The 22009-nt window shown below is 45.1% G+C and overlaps 1 protein-coding gene across 2 annotated transcripts in view; it reads left to right on the top strand.

The window, feature by feature from the left end:
* The window catches only part of TBC1D17 (TBC1 domain family member 17), a 149896-nt gene that overhangs the window by 57776 nt on the left and 70111 nt on the right, over positions 1 to 22009 (top strand). For both annotated transcript variants that reach the window (XM_082273566.1, XM_082273565.1), the window contains exons 3-5: positions 1789 to 1863; positions 13153 to 13270; positions 15784 to 15988. In XM_082273566.1, coding sequence (XP_082129692.1) covers positions 1789 to 1863; positions 13153 to 13270; positions 15784 to 15988 — 398 coding nt within the window. The remainder of the gene's footprint in view (positions 1 to 1788; positions 1864 to 13152; positions 13271 to 15783; positions 15989 to 22009) is intronic.

Below are 22009 nucleotides of genomic sequence, written 5' to 3'. Positions count from 1 at the left end.
ACACGTACAAAAGTGCTCAAACTGTGCTTGTGTTCCTTTAATTTCTGGAGAAAGTGCTCATAAGTGCTCGTTTGTGAGTATATTTGCCTACTTTGTAATATTAATATTAAACTAATTTTATGCAGTACTTCACTATGATTCCTTTATTCTAATTGGGCTGAGGCTGTCAAGAAAATACCATTTGTCATCTGAAGGGAGCGTTTTTTTCTGGATGGTACCCAGGATCTTATACTCCCCCCTAAAGCTACCTTCGACCCAAAGAGGGTCTTTATTTTTGGTGAGTAGGGGTGCAAGAGGGGAGTGTGGCACCTTGGCATTGATGAGCACTTTTTTCAAGAAATTACAGCGGTAGTATCCCCATACAAAAAAAAAAAAACCCTGCAAGACAATGGCATAATGTGCTAGTATGCATCGCATACTAGCACATTATAAAATACCTACCTTTTGGGTTCGGCGGCTCTGGTGCTGTGAGTGGCCAGAGCCGCGATGACGTTGCTCCCGTGCATGCGCACGGGAGTTCACTTTCCGGCTAGCATGCTCTGAAGGTCAGCCGTACCTTCAGAGCGCATGCGCCGCTGGTGTCAGCGGCTGCATGCAGGGTGAATATATCCTAAACTGTGCAGGTTTAGGAGATATTAATTGTACCTACAGGTAAGCTTTATTATAGGTATACTACCGCTTTAAAGGAACACAAGCACAGTTTGAGCATGTGTTGTTTGACATTGTTATGGACTTTTTTATTTAATGACTGCATTACTGATGAATTGATATACACGTATTGCATTTTTGCACATATATTCTTATGTGGATTTCATGCATTTAGCACTTTATTTCACTTTAGTCACTTTTTGTATTTATTATTTACACAGTTATTTAGCAAGCGCTGTTAATATTTTTTTAGTCCATTTTCCCTTTTGGGTGAACAGCAGCTGCGTTTTTGTTTTCCTTACACTATCCAAGCGACGTTTTTTTTATTAATAGTTACATAGATGAGCCAAGCCATTTAACACTGGCAGAGGTGCTTACAATGATCTCTTTTTTATTTATTTTTTTATTTAGGCAAAACCTTTAGCCCCCGTTCACACAGGGGCGATCCGACTTCGGGTGGCGACCTCCGAGGTCGCGGTGCGAGCATTGCGCCGCGACCTCGGAGCGGCCGCCACGGACTTCATAACATTGAAGTCTATGGCGGTCGCCTCCGGGTCGCCCCAAAGAAGCTCCGGACCCTTTTTCTAAGTCGGAGTGACTTGTGTCGCTCCTATTAGAACGGGTCCGCAGCTTCCCTATGGAAGGCGACCTGCGGCGACCTGTGAGGCGACCAGGTCGCCTCACAGGTCGCCCTAGTGTGAACGGGGGCTTATTCTAAAAAGAAAAAAATGGTTTGCTGTAACTTTGCGCTTTAGTTTGTTAGCAAATCTAAATTTCCTAGCACATCTAACACCCCCCCCCCTCCAGACTGATAATGCTACGGTGCTAAAGTGCCCCTGTGCTCTCTTATCCAGAGTGGAGGCACTTAAATACAGGAGGTGTGTTACTGGCCAGATCTTCAGGTGAAAACAGAGGAAAAAAAGCCCCCAAAAAAATAAATAAATAATAAAAAAAACGAATGCAGCCACCAAATCTGATGATTGATCAGCCATAATATATTACAATTTTGGTTTGGGGTTTATTATTCTGGCTCTAGCATGATTGTAATACTTTCTGGATAGCAATATCATTTTACTGAAATATTTTTCCTAAGTTGCTGTTTACTAGGGACAGAGGATAATGCTGGATCTCTCTTTTCAGCCATCAGATGTTCTGCTTCAGTGGATCCCTGTGGAAGAAGATGGAGACACCGCACAAATTCACTTCTCTAAAAAGGTAAAGTCATACTTTTCTTATGCTGACCTCATTCCTAATAATACACAGTGTTTTGGGGAAATTGCCTCCCCTTCTTCAGGGCTGTGTTTCTTGGAGGGTGGTTAGACTCTGATAGGGATAAATATATTCGATCAGCGACTCTGCAGTATTCCAGTGTTGTCACTGTAGAGTCACTGATTGATTGAATATATTTAGCCCTCTCAGAGTCTAACCCCCCCCCCTCCAAGAAATATACAGCCCTGAAGAAGGGGGGAGGCAATTCTCCCGAAACGCGTTGGCTCTACTACTTTACTTTTATCTTCAATAAACAACTATACAATTTCATCAAGTGAGACTTTTTTGGAATCGGGCACTTCTCTCCATTCACCCAAGAGTTCCCTGCAGTAACGCCTCCATTGTTATCAGAAAAGTAGCAGCCCTAGACCCCAGCGGAGTCTATCATCTACCACCTACAATTGGGATACAACCCATTGGAAGCAATTCCCTCTATGCAGTAACCTGCCACTAGGCAGCCTCTAACGGCATCAGTCCAGTGCTGTCTTTCACCCAAACCTATACAGTAACCTGCCGCTAGGCAGCCTCCAATGGAATCAGTCCAGTGCTGTCTTCCACCCAAACCTAATAATTCACAGAGAAATTTCCCCTCCGCATTTTAGGCAATGCTTGACTGTGCAGACTAACATTGTATTGGGAGCTGCGCAATATGTGTTTTGTGCGCATCACGCTGCTTTTTTTTTTTTTTCAAAGTTTATTTGAAGTGTCACATAATGACCCTTCATTCATGTGACTGCACAGCAGCAGACATGATACATTGTTCTGCACAGCAGTTCTCTGCACATCACACCACCATTATGGTGCAAACAGGCACATAGAGAACAATTGTTGTCTATGTGCCCTAGTGGTGATTTGCGTATATCCAGTGTGGAAAAATGCAGGTCACTGCAGATGGCGTGAATGAACACCTAGAAATCAAGAAAGGCAATTATAATAGAAAGATTATTTGGACTCATTCACTCTGTGCGCAGAGGCCTGCATTTAACCACTTCTGGACCGGAAGGATTTGCCCCCTTAATGACCAGGCTCTATTTTGTGATTCGGCACTGCGTTATTTTAACAGACAATTGCACAGTCGTGTGACGCTGTACCCAAATAAAATTGATGTCCTTTTTTTCCCCACAAATAGAGCTTTCTTTTGGTGGTATTTGATCACCCGTGCAATTTTTTATTTTTTGCGCTATAAACAAAAAAAGCAACGATTCTAAAAAAAAAAAAAAAACAATATTTTTCACTTTCTGCTATATAACATTCCCAAAAAAAAAATAAAAAAATCTAAATTTTTTAACATTTTAGGCCAATTTGTTTTCTGCTACATATTTTTGGTAAAAGAAACCCACAATAAGCGTATTTTGATTGGTTTTGTGCAAAATTTATCGCGTCTACTAACTACGGGAAAGATTTAGGTCATTTTTATTGTTGTTTTTTTTTTTTTTTAATAGTAATGGCCGCAATCTGAGTTTTTTTGCGGGACTGCGACATTGCAGCGGACAGATCGGACCCCTGACTGACACTTTTGGGGTTACCAGTGACATTACTACAGTAATCAGTGCTAAAAATATGCACTGTTACTGTAATAATAACACTGACAGGGAAGGGGTTAACACAGTAAGTGATCAAGGGGTTAAATGTGTACCTAGGGGCGTGTTTCTAACTGTATGGGGAAGGGGCTTGTGAAATAATCATAGAGACTTGTGATCCTATATAGAAGAATCACAGGCGCTCTGTGATCATTCCAGAGAGAAGAACGGTCAGCTGTGTTTACAACAGCTGAACGTTGTTCTCTCTCAGCGGGGAACGATCGTGGGTGTCAGGCGGCAATTGGAGCCGCCTGCCCCGTGCATTGGAGTCTCCACTGACGAGTGGGGGCGGGAACGTGCGACCGACATACCTATATCACGCAGAAGGGCCGCCCTGCCACAGTATAACTGCGGTGGGAGGTCGGGAAGCGGTTAAAAAACACAGACATGTTGGACATGGAACACGCTTGGCTTTACTCTGTAAGTGACGGTTCACACTCTTGTGGATGCGGCGATCGCATGTAATATCAGAGCGCACTGCTCCTTCATTACATGCGATCGGCTGTGCGGTGCAAATTCATCCATACACTTTGTATGGCTGAATTCGCACTGTACCCGCAGCAAAGACGCACAGGACCCTTTTTTTCAGCCGCATCAGGATCGGATCGCACAGTGGTTCACACTTGTGCGATCCGATCCTGTGCGAACTGTAAAGATCACACTGCAATGTGCGATCAAACTGGGGGTGTCGTTATTTCATTGACACCCCCAGCGTATCGCATATGGCAGTGTGAACTGCCAGGGGTGCGTTTGCGATGGGGGAACAGGCTGCAAATTCGCAGCCTTCCCGCATCGCATAAGTGTGACCCGGACCTAAAAGAATAAAACAAAGCCACATAATGTGCAAATTGCAGTAGCCCCTAATAGACAAACCATTATATCAAAAATACAAAGAAAATGTATTACTGTTGAATATATGGGATGATCTTAAAGTATATGTAAAAGAACCCATTTAGTTTAAGTCCCGGTTCACATATGTGCGATGACAGACATCGCATGTGATTTGTAGCGCACAGCTCTGCAAATCACAAGCGATTTTCTGTGCGATGCAAATTCAGCCATACAGATTGTATGGCTGAATTTGCATCACATTCGGACACAACTCGCACAGGACCCTTTTTTTGGGTCCACACCAGAATCGGATCGCATGGGTGTTCACACCTATGCGATCCGATTCATGTGCGAACTGACAGTTCGCACTGAGATATGCGAACTGATCTGGGGGTGTCGTTAACTCTGTATTAATACCCCCAGCGATTTGCATATGGCAGTGTGAACTGCCTGCGAGTTGAATGCGATGCAGGAAGCCACAGTGGATTTGCAGGATTCCCGCATCGCATGTGTGTGAACCGGCACTAAAATAGAAATGAAAGGCAAAACATTTTTATATAGGCAGGTGGTGAGCGTACGAAATACAGAGGGCTTGGGCAGCCCAGGACCGTTGGTCCACCTAATTGGAATATATGCTTATATAGGCCTCCTTTCCTGCCTGGAGCACTCTTTAGACTGAGGAGAGGTCAACTCTGTCGCCATCAAGGACCCTTAGGCTAGGGATATACTTCCGATAAACTGCATAGAGAAAGGTGCTTTGCGCCCAGCTCAAACTATTGCAATATAAATACTAGATTTATTATATCTGGAGGTGATTGCACATATAAGGACGAATAAACCAGGGAGAGGACATCCACCTTTTGAGGGGTAACCTACCCCAAGAGGCTACAGTGGAGCTATCCCCAGAAGCCCTGCCCTTGATGACACAGTTGGGACCCAATATACCGGATCCAGTGCAAGAAATATGTCTTTGATGTTTATATAGATTTTGTATGGTGAATACGGAAGCAATATCTTCCGGACAGCCTCTGTATCGCTACAGCCCTGTCGCTTAACACAAGTCACTGCTAAGAAGGAAACATCGGTCTGTTATGGTCTCTCAGGCCCTGAGGAAGCCTTGAGCGAAACGCGTCGGCTTGCTGGGGACCTTCCGTGACCGAATCCAGCTTGAGACCCATCTTCCACCTTATACAGGCTTTGTTTTGGCTATAATCCCTTTATGGGATATGTTTCTATATTACCAGTGACGTTACATGTTTGATTTTATTATTGTATGTCAGTCTGTTACCAGTATATATGCATGGTAGCCCATGCTTGTTTTTTACTCTTTATATCAATAAAATGTATTTTTTGGTTTTACAATTGGTTTTGTTTCTGATCCTTCTACTCCCACTGGCCCGTAAAGCCCCATCTTTTTTCTATCCCAATGTTTTTTAACATTTTTATATAGTTGTAAAAAAAATTCTAAATACCACTCCCTCTGTTTTCAGCTGCCTACAGTGGGGAAATTGATTATTTGATCCCCTGCAGATTGTGTAAGTTTGCCTACTTACAAAGAAATGAAGGGTCTATCATTTTTATCATAGAGGTATTTTAAATGATAGAGACAGAATATCGACCAAAAATCCAGAAAAAACACATAAAACAAATGTTATAAATTTAATTGCAGTTCAGTGAGTAAAATAATTATTTGATCCCCAAGTGAAACATGACTTAGTACTTGGTGGAGAAACCCTTGTTGGCAAGCACAGGTAAGACGTTTCTTGTAGTTGGTTACCAGGTTTGCACACATCTCTGGAGGGATTTTGGTTCACTCTTATTTACAGATCTTCTCTAAATCCTTAGAGCCGGTTCACACTACCGCGACCAGAAAGTCGCCCCATGAAGGAGCGACTTTTTAGGATGGCTTTAAAGAGACTGTTTAGAGACTTGAAAGAGACTTGTGCACTACTTTGAAGAGACTTACATGATAGGCGACTTTGTTAGTGGGGAATACCGACTTTGTCTGTGGCTAATCTTTTTCTTCTTCCTGGAAAGTCTTATAACAAGTAGCTTGAAAATAGATAAGGATCCGAATTAGAGGCGACTCTCATTGAAGTCCATGTGCACAAGTCGGATAGAGGTAGCCTTGAAGTAGTACAGGAACCTTTTTTGAAGTCGGATCGACTTCAGTAGTGCATATTAAGATGGCTCTCATTCATTTACATTGAATTTGTGATGACAAGAGACTTGGGGCGACTTAAGGGGAAAAAAGTCGTGTCCCAAGTCGGAGTAGTGTGAACCGGCTCTTAAAGAGGAAGTAAACCCTCCTCTGTTACTTGTTCCTATAGGTAAGCCTATGATAAGGCTTACCTATAGGTACTGTAAATATTTCCTAAACATGTACCGTTTAGGAGATATTTACCTTACATGCAGCCAGTGATATCACTGGCGCATGCGCTCTGAAGGAACGGCCGCTGGTGCCATTCCTTCACAGCCCCGTGCCGTGACCATCGGCTCCCGTGCGGGAGTGATGTCACCGTGGCTCCGGCCAATCAGATGGCCGGATGCCATGATCCCGGAAGACGGGCGACTGTACATGTCGCCCGTCATACAGGTAAGTGGGTGGCACAGCGGGGGCTCTTTCTAAGGTAAGTATTTCATAATGAGCTAGTATGCGGTGCATACTGTGCTGGTCATAGGTAGGAGGCGTGACTTTGTATGACAGCGGCTGCGCCGGGTAAACAGAGGAACCCGCTCTGTGTGTAATCAGGTAATCAGGAGGTCCTCCCCTTCCCCTCTGGAGGCAGCCCAATGGCAGGGCCGGATCAGATGGCTTTGGGGGCCATAGGTTCCCCACCCCTGGTCTAGACGCTATTTAACTCCATGACCTTAAAGTGGTTTTAAAGTCTTGTGAGGTTTTTTTTTTTTTTTTTTTTTATAATAAACATTCTTCTTTCCTCCTCTGTGCATTTGGTTTTGCACAGAGCAGCCCAGATCCTCCTCTTCTCGGCTCCCTCTTTTCTGCTCCTGGCCTCTCCCTCCTATTGAGTGCCTCCACAGCAAGCAGCTTGCTATAAGGGCACCCGAGCTGAGCTGCATCTCCGTGTGTCCATTCAGACACGGAGCTGCAGTTCTGCCCTGCCCCTTCTCTCTCCTGATTGGCTCACTGACTTTGACAGCTGTGGGAGCCAATGGTGCCACTGCTGTATCTTAGCCAATCAGGAGGGAGAGTCCCGGATGGCCGAGCGATGTGCTGGATAGAGAGGGGGCACAGGTAAGTATTAGGGGGTGCTGGGGAGAATTCTACACACAGAAGACTTTTTATCCTAATGCATATAATGCATTCAAATAAAAAACCTTCCTGCCTTTTCAACTCCTTTCAATGTGCTTCTTCTTCGGTCTTGGCGGTATGTTTTGGGTCATTCATTGTCATTCTGGAAGACCCATCCACGACGCATCCAGTGTTCTGGCTGAAGCAAGAAGGTTCTCATTCCAGATTTTACAATACATGGCCCCATCCATTGGCCCCTCAATGCAGCAAAGTCGGCCTGTACCTTTAGCAGAGAACGGCCTCGACGCATAATGTTTCCACCACCGTGCTTGATTGTAGGGATGGTGTCCTTGGCGTCATAGCATTATTCTTCCTCCAAACACGGCGAGACGAGTTCATGCCAAAGAGCACAATTTTGGTCTCAACTGACCTCAGCACTTTCTCCCAATCCTACTGAATCATTTAGATGATCCTTTGTTAGCCGTCTTGAGGAGGGGAGCCTGCAGGATTTCAGTCCATGGCGGCGTATTGTGTTACCAATGGTTTGTTTGGTGACTGGTCCCAACTGCCTTGAGATAATTCACAAGCTCCTCCTATATGTAGTTCTGGGCTGATCCCGCTCTTTTCTCATGATCTTCCTTACCACATGAGGTGAAAACTTGCATGGAGCTCCATGTAACGGAACAGGGCACCCCTGAGCAGGTACCTCCGTTGACAGATGCTCCTAGTGCTTCCCGAGGGCTCCAAGCACTCCACCAGACACCGTAAGCACTTCAGACTCCACGAACCGCCGCAGCTTGGTTAGGGTCTTGGCATCTCCTACCCACCCTGGACGTACGACAAGGCTCCAGGTTCCTGTGGGTGAACCTCTCTTTCCCCAGAGAGTGCAGCACAAACAAGCTCTTACACAAGCTCCTACAAGAGCTCAGTGATTCTCTAAGGGAGTATGGAAGACCATAGCAATCCCTTGCAGCAGATTCCCCCAATAAGAGACCGAACTCTAGATTGAGGTGAAGGAACTCAAAACAACTTTATTGAACAAGACTTGTATACAGAATTTGGAACATCCCGTCCCCAACAACCGCTTTCCTATTGGTCAATTGTAAAGTACCTGCCGTTCCCCTTCAGGTCCTCCTTAGCCATGCAAATGAGGAATTGAAAATGAGTCAGCAGTGATTGGTCAGATAGCTTGACCAGAAGGACTGCCATGTGCAAGGAGACAGAAGCCCCCAGGGGGCAATCAATGTACACAATAGCCAGACACAGAACAATGGGAGATCATTAGCACTTACAATGAGACAGGGCAATCCACATTCCCAATACACAAACAAAAGGAAAACCTTGCTGACATTGAAAGATATGTAATATACACAGCATTTAGGAATTACAGATTTCATGGCAAATGGGAATAAATCTTAATATTTCTATATGGAGATATTGCTGGCAAATATGAAGCAATCCAAACCATTACTTATCTGTCTTTAAATTCCAGTGATGGTGAATACCGTCACACTCCAGACCAATGGCGATTGATGGTTAAACAGCTCTTTGGTCTTGCCCATTAGGCCCCTTTCACACATGCTGTCCGTTTGTCTGTTTTTCATCTGTTGACGGATGAAAAACAGACATCAATGCATCTCTATGGAAAAACGAATGTAAATGGATGATTAGCCATTTACATCAGTTTACATCCGCATCCGTCATCATTTGTTTTTTTTTTAAGTGATCAAAGCTGTATTTTTCTTCCGGATCAGACGATAAACAGTTGTACAATGACAAATGATCAGTTTTTCAGCCGTTTTTTGCATTGGTAATGGATGTAAAAAAACTGAGGAAAACTGATGACCACTGATGAAAAACTGATGATGAATGCTTCATCCATTTTGGCGTGACAGAACTGATGAAATGAACGGTCCGCATGTGTGAAAGGGGCCTCATGGTGAGGTTTAAATGGAAGACAGAGATTCTGTGGGCAGGTGTCTTTATACACATAACGAGTTGTCATTAGGAGTACTGTACCTTCTTAAATTGACAGGGCGAATCTGTGTACCACATGTGCACATACGTGTAGCCAGTCTGTGGGAGCCAGAATTATTGCTGGTTGGTAGGGGATCAAATACCTATTTTACTTATGCCTCGTTTCCACTGAGCGGTACGGTTCGGTTTGGTACAGTTCAGTACAGTTCGAGAACGGTACACCTTGATCAGGCTTGCGTTTTCCGTCACCAACAGTACCCTTACATTATAGACGTGGTGTAGCCGGAAAGTAGTGATCGACGTCACTTACGATAGGAGTGGTGATAGGCCAATCAACCAATCAATGTTCTGCAGAGTGTAGCTCCACCTTGTTGGTACGGTACTAATGTGCTTGGTACCCCAACTAAAGGGTCCCAAAAAAGTGGTACGGTACGGTTCGGAATTAGGGTACCATTCACAACCTTTGACAATGAAAACGGCAAAAATTGCGTACCGTACCGAACCGTACCGCTCAGTGGAAACGAGGCATTACTGAACTGCAACTCAATTTATAAGATTTATATCATATGTGTTTTTTTTTTTTGGATTTTTGGTTGATATTCTGTCTCTATCATTTAAAATACACTTGTGATAAAAATGATAGACCCTTCATTTCTTTGTTAGTGGGCAAACTCACAAAGTCTGCAGGGGAACCAATAAATATTTTCCCCACTGTAAGAGCTGGGGGAGAAGAAACAGCAGCACACTGAGCTTCCCAGTGAATGGCTGTGCAGGTGGGCGTAGCAGAACAAGTCTGATCATTGGAGGAGAGCAGGCTAGGTTACCAGCACAGCTAGAGAACTGACCATGCCTTGTGCTCTCATGCCTAGTGTGGTCAGTTTTTAATGGGAAAGCAGAGGAACTGACCAGAACACCAGGGATTGCACACAAAGGAAGCAATAGAAAGAGAACAGGAGACTTTCCCATACGAGTACATAGTACAGCAGGCACATATTGGGAATATGAAATGCTGGATTTAAATATTTTTTAAAGTTCATGCAAATCCTACAGTAAGGCCTCATGCACACAAGATGTATGACCATCTCTCCTATACAGCTGTCGTCCTGGCAGCAGCAAAAAAAAAAAAAAGCATGATACTTGTATATGCGTTTAACACATTTAGGCGCATTTATTAGTGTCAAGCGCTTAAGCATTAGCTCGTTTAATTGGCCAGAATAATAATTTATTCCAGTCATTGAAATTAATTAAAGTGGTCGTTAAGCCACTTTTATTTAAATTGATCTAATTCCCTCTGTAATAGAACACGAAGTGCTCCTGTGTCTGTGTTATAGAAAAAAATATGCATATCTGTACCTAAATCCGAGCGTCTCCTGGCGATCAGCTGACTCCTCAGATCTCTCCTCTGGGAGAGGGGAGAGAGAGCCAATCGGTCACGTGATCACCAGGAGCCGCTCGGAATTAGGTACAGATCACATATTTTTTGTGTAACACAGACACATGGGCAGTTAGAGTTCTATTACAGAGGGGATAGGATCATTTTAAAATAATTATGAGAGTAGCAGGAGGGAAGGGGGTGGGCACTGATGAGCAGGGAGGGGAAGGGGGAGAGGAGGACAGAGAGGACAGTGCAGGGCTGCAGATGATGGAGACACATACGCTGACCATGGTGTCAGGGCTCAGCAGCCTTGATACACCGTGGTCAGTGTAGGGAGGAGGGCAGAAACTGGCAGGATCAGCCAGGTTTTTTAGGTGTTACAGGGGGACAAATGAAACCGCACAAGCACTGTGCGGTATAACATGCTTTAAGGGAACAGGATCTTTTTTTTTTTTTTTTAGGGTAACAAACGCTTTAACTTCCAGGCACTACCTTTCCTGCTCATTTAGATGCATTCATACACACAGGCATTTTTTCTGCCGAAATCTCATTGCTTCTGGGCGCTATGGCTTTGGGTTTTTTTTTTTCCTGCCGTTAAACTCTGAACGCCTATGTGTGCTTGGACACATAGACTATCATGCAGGAGTCTTTACAGGCAGAAAAAAATGCCAGAGGCTCCTAACGACCATGTTAAAAACGTCCAGTGTGCATGAGTCCTTGTTATTCAGTATGTTATATCATGCCTCCTCATAAGCAAATATTTTTTGTCAATTTGTTGAACGTTTCTTAGTTGATGATCCTGCCAGTAACAGCACTGTTGCAGGCTGACACCATTAAGTCACTGCTTGGTTATTCGCATTAGTTGGCCCTTAGGTTGTCTGTCAAGTCTGTACATCTGTACTGCCGACCTGAAAAGGAAGCCTTATAGCCAACTAAAATGGTGCAAATGATAGGTTGACAACAATGCCGCTACCTGCGCAAGGCAGAATGACAACAATGCCTCTACCTGCGCATGGCAGAATGACAACAATGCCTCTACCTGCGCAAGGCAGAATGACAACAATGCCTCTACCTGCGCATGGCAGAATGACAACAATGCCTCTACCTGCGCATGGCAGAATGACAACAATGCCTCTACCTGCGCATGGCAGAATGACAACAATGCCTCTACCTGCGCATGGCAGAATGACAACAATGCCTCTACCTGCGCATGGCAGAATGACAACAATGCCTCTACCTGCGCATGGCAGATTAACAATGCCTCTACCTAAGCATGGCAGAATGACAACAATGCCGCTGCCTGTGCATGGCAGAATGACAACAGTGCCTCTACCTGCACATGGCAGAATGACAACAATGCCGCTGCCTGCGCATGGCAGAATAGCACCATTGCAAGGAATCAACTTACTTTTGCTAACCTGCAACAGGAAGTGCTGCTGCTGGTGGGATTTTCAGAAAAGAAAATTGTAATTTGCAGTAAATAAAATAAAATTGCAAAGGTGGCATCTCTAAAGCATATATTTGATAGAAAAACCTAAGCTAATCTAAAAAGAAGAAAAAATATGCCTGTGGTCAGCATTAGATTACCCACAGATGTAAGATACCTGGTACTACCACATAATTTCTAAAATGGCCGTAGTAATAAAATGCAGGCCTGTGGTGGAGCCTGTGCATATCTCTTCTATACTTGCCTTCAGTGTCAAGGCCTGGCCTGCAGAAGGTTGGGGGAGACAGACCAGCCCCTGGCCACTGCAGGGGAGTATAAATCTGGCCATCATGCATGGATCGAAATTTGGCTGGTCCAGCAGGGACTGGCTGAGATTTAATCCATCTGTGGGCAGGCTGATTGTGCTCCAGTCGATTCAGCAATTGACTTGGGTACAACCAGCCTATCAGATTTTCCATGCGATTACTGCCGGTGCTTACAGTCGCTGGCAGTAATCGTGTTCTGTTGGCCAGGAAAGCTCCCTGCGCCCACCCGCTAGTATAACACAATAGTGCTGTGGGAGGGATTCCCTTATCAACATATAAAGGGGCATCCAACGATTTTCTTTCCTTCCATCCGTGGTGGCTTTAGAACACATTTGAAAGTATGTATGGCTGGCTATACTAAGTGCTTACCTTTTTGTACTCTGATTTTTGAAAGCCATTTTCTGAAATTGCATCGGGGTTATGGTATAGGTCTTATTTTTTTAATTTTATTTACATTTCACTAACAGGAATCTCCAGGCAGTGCAGCATGTCGTGCAGAAGAAGAACTGTATGACCCCGGTTATGAGCCAGACTGGGCCGTCATCAGCACAGTAGGACCTAAAGTTCGCCCCCAAGAACTGTCAGGTATGTATTAGATGGTCCAAACGGCTAACTTCTGTCGAAAGAGCATGACCGAAAAAGTTAATGCCCCTGGTGTATACAAGGCTTAAAGCGTAACTCCCCTTTTGGGTGATCTATGTACATTACAAGGATTTTACCAAACTTTGTTGCAGATTCCTACCTTTTTGGGGAAGAAATTCCTGTGTGTTCCTATTTGCCCCTGTGCTGAGTGGGTCTAATGGGAGTGGTTTCATAATTATTAATCAGCTGTGCAGCTGCAGAACACTAATAAAATCTGCTGGGCTTGCATCCCTTTAGACGTGTTCCTATTGGGAGTGATATTTTTGTTGCAGGGGATGCCGGAAATCTGACTTGTATCTTAGGCAGACTTCTGGGAAAATTGGAGAGCCAATTTTGGGGGTTGGAGATGGGTTTTGCTGTGTGTTAGTACCAGGTTGCGGTTCTAAGGTTCGCCCCAAACAGGAGGTAAGCAAGCTGGGGTCCAGTAGCAGATAGGGGTCAAGCAGAAGCATAGTCAGTAAACAAGCCAAAGGTCAGTAACAAGTGGTCACAGTTTGGGATTAAGCAGAAGTGTAGTCGAGGAACAAGGCATTAGTTGGTAACGAGTGGTAGCAAAGATACCGATGGCAGCAGGAGTGGCTAGAATGAGATATTGGTCGGAGAGCGCACAATAATCTGGCAAACAGGAAGTGCAAAGGCATGGCTTAAAGGGGAGCTCCAGTCTGTAAAAAAAAAAAAATAATATATGTCAGACTCAGCAGCTACAAATGCTGTAGCTGTTGACTTTTAATATAAGGACACTTACCTATCCAGGGATCCTGCAATGTCAGCACCCCGAGCTGATTCGTCAATCGACTATGGGTGCAGGCGTTGGCATTGTAAGTAAGGGAAACCGGCAGTGAAACCTTCAGGCTTCACAGCCGGCCTCCAACTGCGCATGCGCGATTTGAGCTGTGGTTTCTGAATGATCTCGCCGTCTTCTGGGACCTGTGTTTCTTCCAAAAGGCAGCAGGTGGAAGGAAGAGGGGCCGGAAATTTCGTAGAACGGCGAGTCCTGCCTGTCAAAACCAGATACCTGCTCCCCCCCTCCCAAAAAAAGTGCCAAATGTGGCAGTGGAGAAGGGGAGGGTGTGAATAAATAGGAAGTTCATGAGGGGTGCAACAAGTTCAAGATTCAGCAAAAACAAGGTACAAAGCTGGATTGTCCAAGGGATCAGACGAAACTGTCCAGCATCTCAGGTGGCCGAGCAAGAGACATTACCAGATACAGCAGAAGTCACAGGTTCAGACCCGGGTCCTGATAGGCGCTTCTAGAAATAAGGGAGCATGTCACCTCCCCATCTGACAACAAAGCTTACTTAGGGAAAACTTGCAGTGGTGGGGTCTGTGAGGAAACTTGGATCGGTGAGTGCGATCAAGAAAACCCTATCATACACTATAGTGACGAAAGTATTGGTACACCTGCCTTTACACACACATGAACTTTAATGGCATCCCAGTCTTAGTCCGTAGGGTTCAATTTTGAGTTGGCCCACCCTTTGCAGCTATAACAGCTTCAACTCTTCTGGGAAGGCTGTCCACAAGGTTTAGGAGTGTCTATGGGAATGTTTGACTATTCTTCCAGAAGCGCATTTGTGAGATCAGACACTAATGTTGGACGAGAAGGCCTGGCTCACAGTCTCCGCTCTAATTTATCCCAAAGGTGTTTTATCCAGTTGAGGTCAGGACTCTGTGCAGGCCACTCAAGTTCCTCCACCCCAAACTCGCTCATCCGTGTTTTCATGGACCTTGCTTTGTGCACTGGTCTAAATCATTTGGTGGAGGGGGGATTATGGTGTGGGGTTGTTTTTCAGGGCTTGGCCTTGGCCCCTTAGTTTCAGTGAAGAGAACTCTTAAGGCATCAGCATACAAGACATTTTGGACAATTTCATGCTCCCAACTTTGTGGGAACAGTTTGGGGCTTGCCTCTTCCCGTTCCAACATGACTGAGCACCAGTGCACAAAGCAAGGTCTATAAAGACATGGGTCACATATATAAAAATCACGGCCATGGTGGCCATGTAAGAAGCAGAATTAGAACTCTGTGGGGAGATTTACTAAAACTGGAGAGTGCAAAATCTGGTGCAGCTCTGGATGGAAACCAATCCGCTTCCAGGTTTTATTGTCAAAGCTTCATTTAACGAACTGAAGTTAGAAGGCTACCATGCTCAGCTGCACCAGATTGTGCACTCTCCAGTTTCAGTAAATCTCCGTGTGTCTCTGATCTGCACTCTATGGAGGCATCAGAGGCGTAAAAATCTTTTTGGCATTCAAAACAGTTAAAAATGTATTATTCATAAACTGCTGCATGGCAAAACTTCTTGAACCTTAAGGAGTTAACCCAATTTTTTTGGAAACCTCCGTGTTTTGCTGATGCATGTGCCCACCTTGGGTTGATTTCCCTGCCCTGGTGATAATCTTCCACAACCGCTTCTGAAGTTTTATTTTAATCATGATTGTCCCTTTTTATCCTACAGCTGCAAAGCCTGGTAATCGGGAGAAATGGGCATTTTCATTGAGTTTATCAGAACTAAAGTCCATTCGCAAGAGCAAACCTGGCCTGAGCTGGTCCTACCTCATATTTATTACCAAGGAGGGGGTCTCCTTTCAAGCTCTGCATTTTCATCTGGGTGGGACAAGAGCTCTGCTGAAAGCCCTACGGAAATACATCATATTGGCAACGTAAGTACTGGAGACCTCTACTAATCCTTCACAGACTGAATGTATCTTCGAGGCCACTTCAGTTCCAGTTCACATTAGTGCGATGCGGGAACACTGCGAATCTACTGCGTGTTCCTGTATCGCATCTGCATCACAGGCAGTTCACACTGGCATATGCGATACGCTGGGGGGGTCAATTTAAAGTTAACGACACCCCCAGATCAGATCGCATATCGCAGTGCGATCTGACAGTTCGCACAGGAATTGGATCGCACTAGCGTGAACCACCATGCGATACGATTCTGCTGCAGACCAAAAAAATTGCACTTTTCCACTGCAAGTACCGGCTCGGCTCTACTCGGCCCTGCTTGGCCCGGTTTGCTTTTCCACTGCTGGTACCGCATGGTACGGTGTTGGAACGGTTCGGTACGGTACGGTATGGTTTGCTTTTCCACTAAAGTAGTACTAAAGTTAAGTGGGTGGGATAACAACGATTCTCTGACCAATCAGTGGCTAGTAGTGACTGCATGCAAAGGATTGTGGGATATGGTACCGGGTATGGTACCTCTTGGAACCACAATCGAGGTGGTACTGTTTTTGAGAGCTGTACCGTTCGGTTCCATGCAGTGGAAAAGCGCCGCCGTACCGTACCGTACCGAACCGTTCCTACACCGTACCATGCGGTACCAGCAGTGGAAAAGCACAAAAGCGAGCCGAACCGTTCGGTTCCATGCAGTGGAAAAGCGCCAAATGAGTCCTGTGCGAGTTCAGTGCGATTGCGGTGCAAATTCAGACATAAAAACTGTATGGCTGAATTCGCAGTGCACAGACCTCGCATGTGATTTTAGGAGCAGTGCGCTCCGATTCGTATGCGATGTCTGTGAACGCATCACTGTGAACCGGCACTTAAAGAGTAACTCCACTTATGTTGAAAAAAAAAAAAAAATTCCCCTCTATGTACATTGCAAGGATTTCAGCAAACTTTTTGTTATTCTGAAGAAATAGCTGATTGTATGAATGTGCAAAGTGAATGTGAAAGGGGGTGACTTTTTCATTATTGATCAGCTGCTGCACTTGCAGTGTTTTAATAAGCAATATAGCAGGGTCTGCATCCATTTAGATGTGATTTCACTTTAGGAGTATCTTAAAGAGGAGTTCCACCCATTTTAACCACTTTAAGACCGGAAGGATTTGCCCTCTTCCCGACCAGGCCCTATTTTGCGATTCGGCACTGTGTTACTTTAACGACAATTGCGCGGTCGTGCGACGCTATATCCAAATAAAATTGATGTCCTTTTTCCCCACAAATAGAGCTTTCTTTTGGTGGTATTTGATCACCTGTGCGTTTTTTTTTTTTTTTTTTTTTTTTTAATTTTTTGCGCTATAAACTAAAAATGAGCAAGAATTTTGAAAAAAAAAAAAAACTATTTTTCACATTCTGCAAAGTGACATTCCAAAAAAAAAAAAAAAAATTTAAAAATCAAAATTTTTTAACATTTTAGGCCAATTTGTTTTCTGCTACATATTTTTGGTAAAAAAAATCGCAATAAGCGTATTTTGATTGGTTTGCGCAAAAGTTATTGCGTCTACTAACTACGGGAAAGATTTATGTCATTTGTATTTTTTTTTTTTACTAGTCATGGTGGCGATCTGCGATTTTTTTTCCAGGACTGTGACATTGCGGTGGACAGATCGGACCCCCAACTGACCTTTTTGACACTTTTGGGGTTACCAGTGACATTACTACAGTAATCAGTGCTAAAAATATGCACTGTTACTATAATAATGACACTGGCAGGGAAGGGGTTAACATTGTGGGTGATCAAGGGGTTAAATGTGAGCCTAGGGAAGTAATTCTAACTGTGGGGGGGCGTGGCTTGTGAAATGACCATAGAGACATGCGATCCTATATAGAAGGATCACATGGGCTCTGTGATCATTCCAGAGAGAAGAACGGTCAGCTGTGTTTACAACAGCTGAATGTTCTCTCTCAGCGGAGAACGATCGCGGGTGTCAGGTGGCAATCAGAGCTGCCTGCCCGCTGCATCAGCTTCCCCGCTGACGGGCGGGAGCCGGAGCGTGCTGCTGTTAGCGCCCGCTTGCCCCCTAGCCTCCTGCTCGCGACCGACGTACAGTTACGGCAGTTTGCACAGGAGCGGCTGCCTGCCGCATTATATCTGCTGCGGGCGGTCGTAAAGAGGTTAAAGAGTAACTCCACTTATATTGAAAATAAAACATTCCCCTCTATGTACATTGCAAGGATTTCAGCAAACTTTGTTGCAGATTCCTACTTTTTGTTATTCTGAAGAAATAGTGGATGGTTTGTCTGTATCAATGTGCAAAGTGAATGTGAAAGGGAGTGACTTTTTCATTATTGATCAGCTGCTGCACTTGCAGGGTTCTAATGAGGAAAGTAGCAGGGTCTGCATACATTTTGGTGTGATTTCACTTTAGGAGTATCTTAAAGCGGAGTTCCACCCATTTTAAATAATTGTGAAGTACGTAATCCCCTTTAAAAATGCTTTTACCAATGTAATTTTTTTTTTACTAGAACGTGCGCTCACTGGGGTGGACGTGCCCTTACTGCCACGTGTATTTGCACTGGGGTAGATTTACTAAAACTGGATCACACAGAATCTAGTGCAGCTGTCCATAGTAACCAATCAGCTTCTAGGTTTTAGCCCTGTGCACACCGGTGCGACTTTGAAATTGCGTTACTTTAGCACGATTTCAAAGCTGCACATCAATGCAATTTGCACTGCCGATTTCATTGTGGCTTGCGACTTCATTTAACAGAAGCCTTGCAAGCCGCAATGAAATTGGCAAAAAGTAGTGCAGGAACCTTTTTCATTATCGCTGCGACATGAATGGTTCCATTGCCGGCAATGGAATGCGACTTGTCATGCGATTTGACAGTTCCAAATCGTATGACAAGTCACAGTGGTGTAAATGGGGGGGCTCATTGTCAAAGCTTAATTGCACAAGTTGAAGTTAGAAGCTGATTGGTTACTGTGCTCAGCTGCACCAGATTCAGTGTGCTCCCGTTTTAGTAAATCAATCCCACTGTGTCAAAAATGGCTAAATGACATAACACTGTTACATCTTTAGAACAAATGCAGCCCTTTCTCTGAAAGATACTTTCGCGATATCACTATGTCGGTGTAACGTTAAAAAACCATACCTCGTGAAAATTCCCTACCCTCGTCACTTCCTGTCACATACGTCATGGAACAGCTGAGCAGCTTACCACTGCGCATGCTCACAGCTCGGATACGTCATTGAACAGCTGAGCAGCTTACCACTGCGCATGCTCACAGCTCCGGATACGTCATGGAACAGCTGAGCAGCTTACCACTGCGCATGCTCACAGCTCCGGATACATCATTGAACAGCTGAGCAGCTTACCATTGTGCATGCTCACAGCTCCGGATACGTCATGGAACAGCTGAGCAGCTTACCACTGCGCATGCTCACAGCTCCGGATACGTCATGGAACAGCTGAGCAGCTTACCACTGCGCATGCTCACAGCTCCGGATACGTCATGGAACAGCTGAGCAGCTTACCACTGCGCATGCTCACAGCTCTGGATACGTCATGGAACAGCTGAGCAGCTTACCACTGCGCATGCTCACAGCTCCTGATACGTCATTGAACAGCTGAGCAGCTTACCACTGCGCATGCTCACAGCTCGGATACGTCATGGAACAGCTGAGCAGCTTAGCAGTGCGCATGCTCACAGCTCCGGATACGTCATGGAACAGCTGAGCAGCTTACCACTGCGCATGCTCACAGCTCCGGATACGTCATGGAACGGCTGAGCAGCTTAGCAGTGCGCATGCTCACAGCTCCGGATACGTCATGGAACGGCTGAGCAGCTTAGCAGTGCACATGCTCACAGCTCCGGATACGTCATTGAACAGCTGAGCAGCTTAGCATTGCGCATGCTCACAGCTCCGGATATGTCATGGAACAGCTGAGCAGCTTAGCACTGCGCATGCTCACAGCTCCGGATACGTCATGGAACGGCTGAGCAGCTTAGCAGTGCGCATGCTCACAGCTCCGGATACGTCATGGAACAGCTGAGCAGCTTACCACTGCGCATGCTCACAGCTCCGGATACGTCATGGAACGGCTGAGCAGCTTAGCAGTGCACATGCTCACAGCTCCGGATACGTCATTGAACAGCTGAGCAGCTTAGCATTGCGCATGCTCACAGCTCCGGATATGTCATGGAACAGCTGAGCAGCTTAGCACTGCGCATGCTCACAGCTCCGGATACGTCATGGAACGGCTGAGCAGCTTAGCAGTGCACATGCTCACAGCTCCGGATACGTCATTGAACAGCTGAGCAGCTTAGCATTGCACATGCTCACAGCTCCGGATATGTCATGGAACAGCTGAGCAGCTTAGCACTGCGCATGCTCACAGCTCCGGAGGGTAGGGAATTTTCACGGTAGTGTGTTGTAACGTTACACCGCATCAGCTGTTGCTGCGGTTACATTAAAACATCTCGGCTGCAACATGAAATCATCTCCGCTCCTACCCCTGTGACTTCCCTGATCTCGGCTACTAAATATAAAAGCGGCGGGTGTATGAAAATATAAATCACGGAGATCTCGGCTCCGTGATTTATATTTTGATAGCCCCGCCGCCGCCGCTTTTACATTTAGTAGCCAAGATCAGGGAAGTCCCAGGGGTAGGAGCGGAGATGATTTCATGTTGCAGCCGAGATGTTTTAATGTAACCGCGGCAACAGCTGATGTGGTGTAACGTTAAAAAACCCTACCCGTGAAAATTCCCTACCCTCCGGAGCTTCGAGCATGCGCACTGCTAAGCTGCTCAGCTGTTCAATGACGTAGGTGCACCTGAAGTAACGAGGGTAGGGAATTTTCACGGTTAGGGTTTTTTCACAGAACACCGGGTACATACACTTTATAACCAAAAGTATTGGGACACCTGCCTTTTACACGCACATGAACTTTAATGGCATCCCAGTCTTGAGCCCTAGGGTTCAATATTAAGTTGGCCCATCCTTTGCAGCTATAACAGCTTCAACTCTTCTGGGAAGGCTGTCCACAAGGTTTAGGAGTGTGTCTATGGGAATGTTTGACCATTCTTCCAGAAACGCATTTGTGAGGTCAGGCACTGATGTTGGACAAGAATGCCTGGATCGCTGTTTGTGCTCTAATTCATCCCAAAGGTGTTTCGGGCGGGTTGAGGTCAGGACTCTGTGCAGGTCAGTCAAATCAAGCATAATATAAATGGGTACTAATATTTAGGGTACGGCTGCTTCATACTTGGAGCCCCACTACAGCTTCTTGAATGAAACTGAATCTATGAATGGAAGAACAGTGAATGATTGATAGCTCTGTCCCCTCCATTCATAGATTATGTTCATTGATAGAAGGTGTAGCACAGCTTCTATGGAAGAATTATCTGGGCACAAAGGGTGGGCATATTTGGGCTCTTTTGATGAAAGCCTGTGAAATCCCATTAGTTGTATTAACCCCCTCCACACTGGAAGATAACAGGGGTAGGGGGTGGGTAGGGTAAGTTCACCTTTCTACAATAAAAATTAAAAAATAAAACAAAAAAAAAAGACAAAAAAAAATGCACATATTTTTTTCAGGTAAAAAAATTTTCATTTATTATTTTTATTTTTTGTTTACTAGGATCCTGCAAAGCATTGCACCCGCGATCAGCAAATCGCAGTTGCTATGCAGGACTCTTGCAGACTTGTCAGACATGGAAGCTCTCTGCTTGTTCCTTGTATGGGCAGGCAGTTACACACTGACAGGGAGAAACGATTATCAGCACACTGGTAGTTCAGTAAGAACTACAAGCCGAAAGCCACAAAGGCTGTTGGTACGTGTAGTTCTCCCTCTGTGAATTATTGATGCAGCGGGACAGCTTTTTTAGAAAAAAAAAAAATTGTGACAGCGAGTTCAGGGAGAAGATCCCCAGCTCACAGTCACTAGAGGTCAGGGAGAAGATCCCCAGCTCACAGTCACTAGAGGTCAGGGAGAAGATCCCCAGCTCAC

The sequence above is a fragment of the Pelophylax lessonae genome (genome assembly GCF_965119305.1).
Source record: "Pelophylax lessonae genome assembly, chromosome: 12".
Lineage (NCBI taxonomy): Eukaryota > Metazoa > Chordata > Amphibia > Anura > Ranidae > Pelophylax > Pelophylax lessonae.
Note: the sequence above shows the minus strand (reverse complement) of the source record. Positions and strands in the feature narration are given on the sequence as shown.